Source organism: Hippocampus bargibanti, linkage group LG03 (genome assembly GCF_051943395.1).
Source record: "Hippocampus bargibanti isolate YZ-2025 linkage group LG03, ASM5194339v1, whole genome shotgun sequence".
NCBI lineage: Eukaryota > Metazoa > Chordata > Actinopteri > Syngnathiformes > Syngnathidae > Hippocampus > Hippocampus bargibanti.
Genome location: NC_142736.1, coordinates 9,796,660 through 9,808,373, shown reverse-complemented (window position 1 = coordinate 9,808,373; position 11,714 = coordinate 9,796,660). Strand labels below are relative to the sequence as shown.

General features: G+C 41.9%; 1 protein-coding gene across 3 annotated transcripts in view; it reads right to left on the bottom strand.

The window, feature by feature from the left end:
• Positions 1-3,335: 3,335 nt before the first annotated feature.
• Positions 3,336-11,714, bottom strand: part of herc1 (HECT and RLD domain containing E3 ubiquitin protein ligase family member 1) — a 94,469-nt gene continuing 86,090 nt past the window's right edge. For all 3 annotated transcript variants that reach the window (XM_088991844.1, XM_088991845.1, XM_088991846.1), the window contains exons 77-79: positions 5,926-6,078; positions 5,510-5,815; positions 3,336-3,976 (exon numbers count right to left, since the gene is read on the bottom strand). In XM_088991844.1, coding sequence (XP_088847970.1) covers positions 3,791-3,976; positions 5,510-5,815; positions 5,926-6,078 — 645 coding nt within the window. In that variant the 3' untranslated portion in view covers positions 3,336-3,790. The remainder of the gene's footprint in view (positions 3,977-5,509; positions 5,816-5,925; positions 6,079-11,714) is intronic.

Here is an 11,714-nt window from a genome sequence, read left to right as displayed (position 1 = left end):
GATGAAATTTAAGCTTTTTTTTTGTTTTATGCAATTTATTTTTACTCACTTTAGGCTGTGATAAACTCCAGTTTCTTCCATCAACTTCTTATCCTTTCGGCTTTTTCCTTCAAGTGGTCGCCACAGCAAATCAGTGTCCTCCATCTTCAGAGGTTTGAGCCGCATGTTTGTTTTGGTCAAGTTTTTACGTCGGATGCCCTTCCTGTCACAATGCTCTGTATTTATTGGAGTTTGGGACCGGCACAAGAAGACTTATGTCACTTTGTGACTACAGAACAAGCAACTCGCTCCGTAAAAAGGCTCCCAAACACAATATGGTCATCGGCAAAGCAACATTCAAAAAAGCAAAAACTCAACTCGAGTGAGGATAATCGCTAAAGAAAATATTATTTTCTATTTTGATCACCTTCATTAATCAAAAACATAAGAGATTTTTTTCCCAGGCCAAAATAAAAGGAAACGATTTTGGGGAGTCAATTTCGGAGAACGTGGAATAGTACAGTGTCACATCCAGTTTGTCAGGAGTGCAACCGGATCTTTCAAGAAAAGCTGAAAAAAACGTTCTGTCCTGCGTAATTGATGAACAGTGAAAGGTGCACACGCGAGTCACGCTTTTTTTCCCAGCGAAAATGTGCCGACCATTGCCAACAATCATCACGATTTGTGAATGCCACCTGAACCCATTAATAAGGACATCTTCGATTAAAAAAGTCAGAACAATTTTATATATTTTGGTTCTCCAGGTTAGTTTTTGTTTATTTTGTGCTCCTTAGTTAATGATGGTGATCAGTTGAAATGCATTAGTACGGGATGTTTTCTTCTAGAAGGCATTACAGAAACAGGCATTGAGAAACACTGACATCAGAATAACGTTTTATAGCATCTAAAATACCCAAAACACGCAGGCTGATATTTTTTGTGAAATGCAAAACACCAATAAAAATGAGTTATAGTGTCCCAAAATTACTTCAAAATGACTTCAGAATGAATGGCAAGTTTCAGAAGGTCCCGCCCCCTTGCTCGCGACATCACGGTAGGACGTCTTGCCTTGCTCTAGAACAGGCAAAAATCCCTGTGACCCCTAAGGACTTTGCCATCGTTAAGGATGCCATCCCAAGTGGTATCATAAGCCTGTTCAAGGGTCACTCCGCTACTCCTGACAGACCACTGCCAATTCCAGTGACAGAAACCGCCCTGGGGAAACTCTCACCAATTGCTCGAAATCGGAACCGTGCAATTAGACATTTGTTTCAAAACTCTTTTGTGACGGTTCCCTACATTGTTCATCACTGGAGAACGTATGTCCCAAATATCCCATGGAAAAAGGTTTGGACCCTCCCATATAAATTTTTCATCACAAACAAACAAAGAGAAATAACCTACAAACTTTTGCACCGTTGCTATCCTGTTAAACATAAGATACGGTCCTTACAGGATATATCTTGTACATTTTGTGAAGCTGAGCCTGAAACTGCAACTCACCTCTTCTGGGCTTGTCCAGAAACTACTCGCTTCTGGAAACACTTTGTAATGAAATATGAACGGAGAAGTGATTTTACATTGAACATATTTGACAAAGACATGCTGTTTGGACATTACAACAAGACCAACAATAAATATTTTATTATTAATTTATTAGTTTTTGTTGCCAAACATCATATTCATAAATCTAAATTTTGTGGGAGGAAAGCGGCCCGGTAGTCGAGTGGTTAGAACACCGGCTTCACAGTGCAGAGGTCGCCGGTTCGCGTCCCGGTGTGGAGTTTGCATGTTCTCCCCGGACCCGCGTGGGTTTTCTCCGGGTCCTCCGGTTTCCTCCCACACTCCAAAAACATGCATGGCAGGCAGATTGACCACTCCAAATTGTCCCTAGGTATGAGTGTGAGAGTGACTGTTGTACGTCTTTGTGTGCCCTGCGATTGGCTGGCAACCAATTCAGGGTGTCCCCCGCCTCGTGCCCGAAGACAGCTGAGATAGGCTCCAGCAACCCCCGCGACCCTAATGAGGAATAAGCGGTACGGATAATGAGATGAGAAACCCCTATTTGTAATATTTCAAAATGAAATGAAACTATATCAGAAAACAATTCAACCATCTGCAGACCCAAACGCTATCAAAACACATGATTTGTTGATGAAATATGGCATAGGATGATGTGCTTGCCGAATCATCTGGTGTTCCCCCCCCTCTCTTTTTTGTCAATTTCACTATATTGTGCAGCCTCAATGAAATGTTAAGACCCCTGGCACTCCCCCCTGCTCTTTCTCTCTCTCTTCTTTCTATTTTTTACTTCTCTCCTCTTTTGCCTTTTTGTATAATGATTATGTCAGGAACTCTTATTTCCTGTGCGATCAGGTACTGTCTCTTACGCGATTATGTCACCTAATGTATATTGCTAACTGCCAACAAAATGTTAAGTATGCAGAAAGATTTGTTGAGACACATCTCTTGATTTACTTCTAGAAGCTCCACGAGCTATTCAAAACCAGTGATTTTGTTTACTTTGTTGTGTTTTGTTTGCAGCGTTGTTTGTGTGTTTCTATTACTTTGTTTGTTCGCATGCCATTTGAAAAAAGAAAAAAAAAAGGATAGCAGTCTCAAACCCGCGGGCCAACGGCGGTCTCAAAAGAATATTTTCCGGCCCGCTTTGATATGAAAGATTGTTAGTCCGGCCCGCATGATTGATATGAATGAAACTTGTGTGTGGAGCTGAACAAGTAGGCAAGAGAAGCCATGTTCAGGACAGTTCATGTTCAATATTTTCTTTATGTGAAGAAAGTTAAAGGTTAAAGAACTGTGAATACAGACATTTGAAACTTTATTAAAATAATTAGTTTTCCTTTGTTTTTTTTCAGTCGTCTGTACCTGCCTTATGATCATTATACTTATTTCATTTATTTATGACTGGTCAATTTATTTTTTATTCGTTTAATTCGTTTTTTTGTGTGTTAAAAATAAAGATTTTGAGGATATTGGAATGTGTTATCTGTGATTTTCTTGTGGAAATCCTGATGCGGCCCAGCCTCACCCAGACTCTGACTCCAGCGGCCCTCGGGTCAATTGAGTTTGAGACCCCTGCTCTAGAATCAAAACAATGGCTTCAGATTCGGAGATGCTTTCTTGTTACTCATCCAGTTATGAATATGATTCAAATAGTTCTGAAGAAGAAAGCATAAATGAAGTCCTTCTGCATCAATTCGAGCCGTCTGGACTCCAATGTAGCTCCCAGAAAATGCATAAGATGGCGCCCATCATGGTAGAAGCCAATGATTGTTATTTACAAAGAAAAAAAAACACCAAATAGAAGCGACCATATGAACAAAACCAAAGTGAGAACATTACAAAAATCCACTCTGGAGCATTTATTGTTGGTTTGGGGAAACGTATAGGCAATAAAACAATAAATATGGATGTGACAGCAAGAAATTTGTTTTGAAGCATTATGCACAATGTACACAATATCACTCCTAACCTCCTCCTTGAATATCCTATGCACATTTCCAAAACAACAAACAACTCCATGCAGCGCCCCAAATTTGGAAAGTGGAGTAAAGGAAAAAAAAACAGGCTAAATGCACTTGTGAAGATTTTTGTGTCGTTAAAAATAGTTCAAAGCCACAAGGACAAAATTAAATTTGTGTTCTCACAAAAGATTTAAATGAATGTAAAATGTGGCTCATTTGCGTTATACTGGTGCAGGTGATGATGAAGATGATGACTCTCAGGTTTTGAGAGGCATTCGGCTAAAGCTGTACATCATTTGTGGCACCTGACGTGTTTGAAGGACACATCAATAATCCGTATCGGAGCCCTCGGCGTTGTCCACGTTGCGAGAGAGCATGTAGTTGTCCATATCGATGGAGCGGCAGTTGTTTATGGCGTAGCGCAGCCGCTCGGCCATGACGACCTGGCTGGAATACGGAGGCAGCCTCAGCTGGAAGAAACAAGTCTGGGAGGTGGGCAGGCTGTCGTACGGCTGCACAGATGACAAGACAAGCACCCGTCAATCATCAAGCGAACACTTTTGTTAACATTGACATTCGTTCAGAACAATTGATCAAATCCAAATTGCTGTTGTCGCATGCAATTATTATACTGCTAAAGTTGCAATTTTGGGGGCCAGGGTAAGCTTCTTCATTTAGGTTGGTTGGCTTTATTTGGACCCTCACACATTTGCACGTCAACACTCCCGATTGATTTCTCATCTTGCAATTTTGTTTTCAATTTAAGAAATTGAAATCTGGGGGACGAGGGGTATTGTTTAATGTATTTTCTTCTACGATGCTTATTTATTGACTTTCGCGGCCTGTTCTCCCTCCCCACTCAGAGGTCAACGTCCACGTGTTTAAAACTCATTGTTTCAAGAAACGGGAATAACGGTGAAGGGATGAAGCCTCTGATTTGTTTGCTGTTTTTAATGGGTTTATTTTGATCGTTCGTCCCTGATTCATTGCTTCTACGGGCGTTGATGGCAGAGGATAGTTAAATCCTCAGGAAGCCAGGTGTTGAACAGAAAGTTGGTTCAATCTTGAAGACAGCGAAGATATCGCGGTGTCGGCTAAGGAGGAAGCATGAAGAGAGAGAGAGAGAGAGAGAGAGAGAGAGAGAGAGAGAGAGAGAGAGAGAGAGAGAGAGAGAGAGAGAGAGAGAGAACTGGGAGAGCATTTATATGGCGCACAGGATGTGATGTATTGTAGATGCGACAGGATGCGATGTATTGTAGATGCGACACTGATGCGTACTTTGTTTGGTCTAAAAACATTGTGTTGATCCGTGTTGATGGCGAAATTAGAAGGAAAAACACAAATAACACGATGGTGAATCGTAGTGTGTCGCACCAACACTATCAATTGCGGTAACACCATAAAAGGACACAAATTCTCAGCAGACAAATCAACACATTTCCAATGGAGCTTGTGCGCCATCTTGTGCATTTTCTGGGAACTACATTGGAATCCAGACTATGAATCATATTCATAACTGGATGAGTAACAAGAAAGCATCTTCTCCGAATCTGAACTCTCCGAAGCCATTGTTTTGTGTCTGGAGTATCCTGGCGTGAAGTCACGAACCAGTGGGCGGGAACTGGGGGTCTTTCTGAAACTCACCATTTCCGAGGTCATATTTAAGCAGTTTTGGGACACTAAGTCATTTTTATTGGTGTTTTGAATTTGACTAAAAGTATAAGTCTGCGTGTTTTGGGTATTTTAGATGCTGTAAAATGTTTTACTGATGTCAGTTAGGAAACAAAAAAAATGTGTTGGTTGTCCTTTAAATGGAAGTAGATCAATAAACGGTCATACATATTCGTGGTTCATTTCCCTTTATTTTAGCATGAGTTTAACTCTTAAGACCAAAACGTTTATGTATAATAAATATGACATTCTTAATTGTAATACGGATTAATTGAATGCTGATGTTTGTTGTAAAATACATGGGATGAGGACCATGACGGGGGAAAAAAACATTCTTCCAAATGGTTGATGCGATTCAATCATCACAGACTCACCCTGTCCACTTTCATGATCTGAAACCTCTGTGAAATGTCGGCCGTGTTGGCAGGCAGCCTGGAGCGTCCCGACACGAAGCGCATGAAGAGGACTCGCTCCTCGTTGGAAAACTCCTCCAGGGTCTGCCAGAACCACTGCACCAACGAGTGCTGCTCGTCCACCTCTCGGTAGCGCACCACCTTCTTCAGAACGTCGCAGCAGATCTCGGGCATGCCGCACACCATCTGCTCCAGCTGCTTGGCCGTCAGCAGGGACAGCAGCGGCACCGGCACGATCCAGGACATGCCTTCACGCACGGCCGCCACCTGACAGGAGCGGCGGGGTCGCCTCTCGTTAAGGGCTTTGTAAAAAAAATGTACCCTCCGGCACACTCAATCATCTTCATTCAGCTCAATGACCAAGTCAACATCCTCACCTGACGATTAATTTCATGTAGCCGGTACTCGATAGCTCTTTCCACATATTCCTTTCTGTTGGAGAATGTGAGAGGGATGCTGTTTCCTCCTGGGATGATGGGCACCATTTTGCCATCTGCACTCTGACCGACAAAGGAATCCAGAGGAATCATCTGAAAAAAAAAAAAAAAATCATTAAGACAAGAGTACTCTCTTCGACACACACACACACACACACACACACACACACACACACACACACACACACACACACACACACACGCACGCACACACACACACACACACACACACACACACACACACACACACACACACACACACACACACACACACACACACACACACGCACATACACACCAGTGACGTGCAGTCAGGGGAGGCAGGTGAGGATGTCACCTGTCATCATGGAATTATCAAATGACAAAATAAATTAAAGTTATATTTAATTAGTGATTTGTACTTTTACGTTCTGTTCCATTTAACTGCAACATTTTTGGATTTTTTTTCAAAATGGCTGAATTTTCACATTTACCGTTCAAATACTAAGTAGAGACGAGCGGTGAGGCAGCAGCCGGCTGAGCCTCACCGTGGATTGCGCAATCCCTATGCTAACTGTGCTGGCTTGTTCTGCAGTGAGACCGCATTGCTGTCCCTCTGCATATCGCTATTAAAGTGTTCAAAAGCTTTTAGCATATGAACTAAATTTCTAGTTTAGCTGGTGTATATAATGTACAGTCACTGTACATTATAAACACTGTACTCCAGTGTTTATTTTATTTTTAGCAAAACTGTGTGCATAGGTGAGGCACACAGTTCTCCTGCCTCATGACAGGGGGCGCTGGTGATTACAGATTCTTCTTGCGACTCCTCGGCTGCAGAATAATAGAATTTAGTGACAGCAAGCTACAGTAAACAGTTAGCAAGTTAAGTGCAACCATCCAGTCATTTTTTTCGTGTTGCTTGGCCTTATTTTCAGAATGGTGGATTACATATTTAAATTGAAAGATTTTTCTAAACTGGACTTTCAATCGAAGCAGGAGATAATAATTAAAGGAAGACCAACACCGTACTGTATAGCTCACAAACGGTGAGGGATGGATGTTGATCTCCTGGACAGCTTCTCAGCTTTTTGGCCAAGAAGGATCTCATTGAAACTATTCCTGAAGCGACAAAGTTGCTCCAGCTCGTGCTCACGGTTCCAGCGACTACAGCATCAGTGGAGCGGTCATTCTCAGCACAAAAGACTGAAAACATACAGTCGGAACAGGACTGATCTAGGACGACTGTCTTCACTGGCAGTGATCTCCATTGAAACAGAGAGACTTGGACTTCATTTATAAGTCAAGGTAACATGATAATAACATTTTTTTTAATTATTTTTTTTCTTCTCTGCGACAGTTTGTATACAGCAGGAGTCTCAAACTCAATTTACCCGGGGGCCGCTGGAGGCAGAGTCTGGGTGAGGCTCGGGCGCATCAGGATTTTCACAAGAAAAGCACACATTCCAATGTTCTCAAAATCTTTATTTTTAACACACAAAAAATGAATTAAATGAATAAATGGAAAAATAATGTAGCCACAAGGGGGCACAAGCCAGTGTCTTATTGTGCTGGTCCCAAGCCCGGATAAATACAGAGGGTTGTGTCAGGAAGGGCATCCGACGTATAAAAATTTGCCAAAACAAATATGCGAATCAAACCTATGAACAGGTGCCAGTAGTGTGATGGCAAGATGCAAAGAGTACTTTGAAGAATTGATGAATGAGGAAAATGAGAAGGAACAAAGAGTAGAAGACGTGACTGTTGTGGACCAAGACGTAGCAAGCATTAGCAAGGATGAAGTGAGGAGGGCGCTGAAGAGGATGAAGGGGCGAAAGGCACTCGGGCCTGATGATTTACCAATCGAGGTATGGAAGTGTCTTGGGGAGGTGGCGGTGATGTTCCTCACTGGGTTATTCAACAAGATCTTATATGGTGAACAGATGCCTGAAGAATGGAGACAAATAGTACTCGTGCCCATTTTTAAGAACAAAGGAGATGTGCAGAGTTGTACTAATTATAGAGGAATAAAGTTGATGAGCCATACAATGAAACTCTGGGAAAGAGTAGTTGAAGCTAGACTAAGAGCAGAAGTGAACATTTGTGAGCAGCAGTATGGCTTCATGCCAAAAAGAGTACGACAGATGCAGTGTTTGCTTTAAGAATGCTGATAGAGAAGTACAGAGAAGGTCAGAAGGAATTGCATTGTGTCTTTGTAGATCTGGAGAAAGCGTATGACAGGGTGCCCAGAGAAGAGCTGTGGCATTGCATGAGGAAGTCTGGAGTGACGGAAAAGTATGTCAGAGCGGTGCAAGACATGTATCATGACTGTAAGACAGTTGTGAGGTGCGCTGTCGGTATAACTGAGGAATTCAAGGTGGAGGTGGGACTCCACCAGGGGTCAGTTCTGAGCCCCTTCTTATTTGCTATGGTGATGTACAGGCTGGCAGACGATGTTAGACAAGAATCTCCTTGGACCATGATGTTTGCATGATGATCTGTAGCGAGAACGGGGAACATGTGGCAGAGAAACTAGAGATGTGGAGATATGCCCTGGAAAGGAGAGAAATGAAGATCAGTCGCAGCAAGACGGAATATATGTGTGTGAATGAGAGGGATCCAAGTGCAAGAGTGATGCTAGAGGGAGAAGAGATAAAGAAGGTGGAGGACTTTAAGTACTTGGGGTCAACTGTCCAGAGCAATGAAGAGTGTGGAAAAGAGGTGAAGAAGCGTGTCCAGGCAGGCTGGAGCGGTTGGAGAAAAATGTCAGGTGTGATGTGTGATAGAAGGTTTTCAGCTAGGTTGAAAGGAAAACTGTGTAAAACCGTGGTCAGACCAGCCATGATGTTTGGACTGGAGACAGTGCCACTGAAGAAAAGACAGGAAGCAGAGCTGGAGGTAGCAGAGCTGAAGATGTTGAGGTTTTCTTTGGGAGTGACCAGGTTGGATAGGATCAGGAATGAGTACATTAGAGGGACAACTCATATTAGAGGATTTGGAGAGAAAGTCAGAGAGGCCAGACTGAGATGGTTTGGACATGTCCAGAGGAGAGAGAGTGACTATATCGGGAGAAGGATGCTGAGTCTTGAACTGCCAGGCAGGAGACCGAGAGGAAGACAGAAGAGGAGGTTTATGGATGTTGTCAAAGAGAACATGAAAGTAGCTGGTGTGAGAGAAGAGGATGCACAAAACCGGGATAGATGGAGGACATTGATTCGCTGTGGCGACCCCTGTGGGGAAAAGCCGAAAGGAAAAGAAGAAGAAGAAGAATAAATGGAAAAATGAATAAAAAATAAATTAACCAGTAATAAATAAAATAATTATAATGATCAGACGACTGAAAAAAAAAACACAGGAAACTAATTATTTTAATAAAGTTTCAAATATCTGTATTCACAGTTCTTTAACCTTTATCTTTCTGAACATCAATAAAATATTGAACATGAACTGTCCTAAACATGGCTTCTCTTGCCTACTTCTTGCTGCTAGAGACCTGGCAGCGCTTCTTTTCACAAAGCCGAGCCACATTTGGCTTGAGGGAGGAGGCAGTGGAGACTAGGTATGGTTTGAAGATGCTCATCAGTAAGTCACAGCAACGCACCTGATTCAAATCATCAGGACCATTTTGATGCTGCTTCAGAGCTGGCTGATGAGCTGATCATTTGAATCAGGTGTGTTGCTCCTGGGTGAGCTGGAAAACAGGCAGGACAGCGGCCCTCGAGGACCGACTTTGGACACCCCTGATTTAAAGCATCCATAACAATTCTATCTTTAAAGGACAACCGAAGTCTCTGGACAAGTTGTGTCCATAATTTGTAAAATGGCTTCAAATGACTTCTACTGAGCGTATTTTACAAAGATTCCATCGCATATAGCTATATTTTACGTTTTAAGACTCGCGCTGAATTTTCCGGAAGTCTTGTTTTTGAGTTGGTGACGAGTCCTCACCCTGCGTCACTGAAGGAACGTCCCTGACCGAAAAAAGGACACATTGCAGCAGTCCTTCCATCACGTCAATGCATTTTGCTGTACTTTGGTCTGAAAACGTCATGTAGGACCAAAAAGAGGCAGAAGAGGGCAACAAAGCTCCATGTAAGGAATTAATCAGCCTGTGGAAACGGGCTGATTAATTCTATGTCGCCATTTTCTGCCTTTTTTGGGTGCGACATTTCCCACCCCTGATGCCTCAAAATGACACGGAATAAATTATTTAATCGATTGCAAACATGTATGCTTTCTTCCTCAGAAGTATTTGAATCATATTCATAACTGGATGAGTAACAAGAAGGCATATTCTCTGAATCTGAAGCCATTGTTTTGATTCTCGAGCAAGGCAAGACGTCTTGCGGTGACACCACGAACATGGGGGCGGGACCTTCTGAAACCGGCCACTTCCGGTTTCAAATTGAAGTACTTTTTAGACACTTTAAGTCATTTTTATTGGTGTTTTGCATTTGACTAAACATATCATTTTGGGTATTTTAGATGCTATAAATGTTTTTCTGATGTCAGTTAGGAAACCAAAAAGTGACGTTGGTTGTCCTTTAAAGTCTTTATGCTCTCATGAGATGGTTTTTAAGTTGTACAGTGATAACTTGGCTTACGAACTTATGGTTCCCAGAAAGTGGGTGTAAGGTGAAAAGTGTGTATTCCAAACATTAATTTCCACCAGGAAACCATTAAAATGAGAATAATCTGTTCCCAGGTCCTCATAAAACATAATTTTCAACTAAATAAGCCTTAAAAGTACACACACTATACCTTTATTTTATGTATAATAAATGTGCTCTGGTATTGCAATTAAAGAAATATACTGTACTGTATAATAAAGTCGTTTTATTTACCTTTGTGATGGTCGTTGATGGCTTGATGGAATGGATAGCTTTTTGCATAGTGTCTCAAGGAGCTCTGGGTTGTACATCTTGGAAGTTGCGATATTGCAACAGATGCAGGCAGACACAATCGAAACTTCATCAATCGCTGGTTCCCTTGCTTGTCTACTCTTCAAATTGTACAGATGGTTTGTGCGGGTTATTTGTGGAGCCTGATTGATGGGATATTTTAACCTTGCAGTAATGAAGAGATATTCGATCGGACACTGTGGACAAAGACTCGAATCCAGAAAGATTGTCTTTACTACCAGCAGGAGACACAGCCATTCATGACAGACGCCTGAATTCTGCAGCCCTCTGCCAAGCTATTTATTGAGAGTATATGCAAATTTAAGTGATACATTCGTAAAACAGTTTTCTTGATTAGAATACCATGCCCCTGGAACGTTCTGAGCGTGAAGCTGTAAGCAATAAAACATTGTCTCTTCCATGAACTGATAAATTTGTAACCTGGCTGATGAGCTCTTCCTGTGAAGGAGTTTTAAGTCGTAAATTGCTTCGGTGATAAAGGAGTATCCCAAGTCTTAAATTCTGTCCAAGGCCAGATCTCCTAGATGAAGATGACAGTTTAACTTGCTGTGTCTGTTGACCTGATTGAGTCCAGGTTGTCTGTGCTTCAATTGTGTATTCGAGTCACACATGTTGACTAAGCATATAACAGATGAAACTTTTAAATATAACTTCGTATTCTGTCTAATCTCTATCAAATCTATACTCTGCCTTTGAACTCTCAATAAAGTTGAAACGAGTCCAAATTTCACTGTTTTCTATTTATTTTCTCAACTTTTCACTTTTTTTTTGTTTCAAGCTCTGTCGTGTGCCTTTCCTGTTCACGTGCAGCTCTGTGTGTCTGTAGCC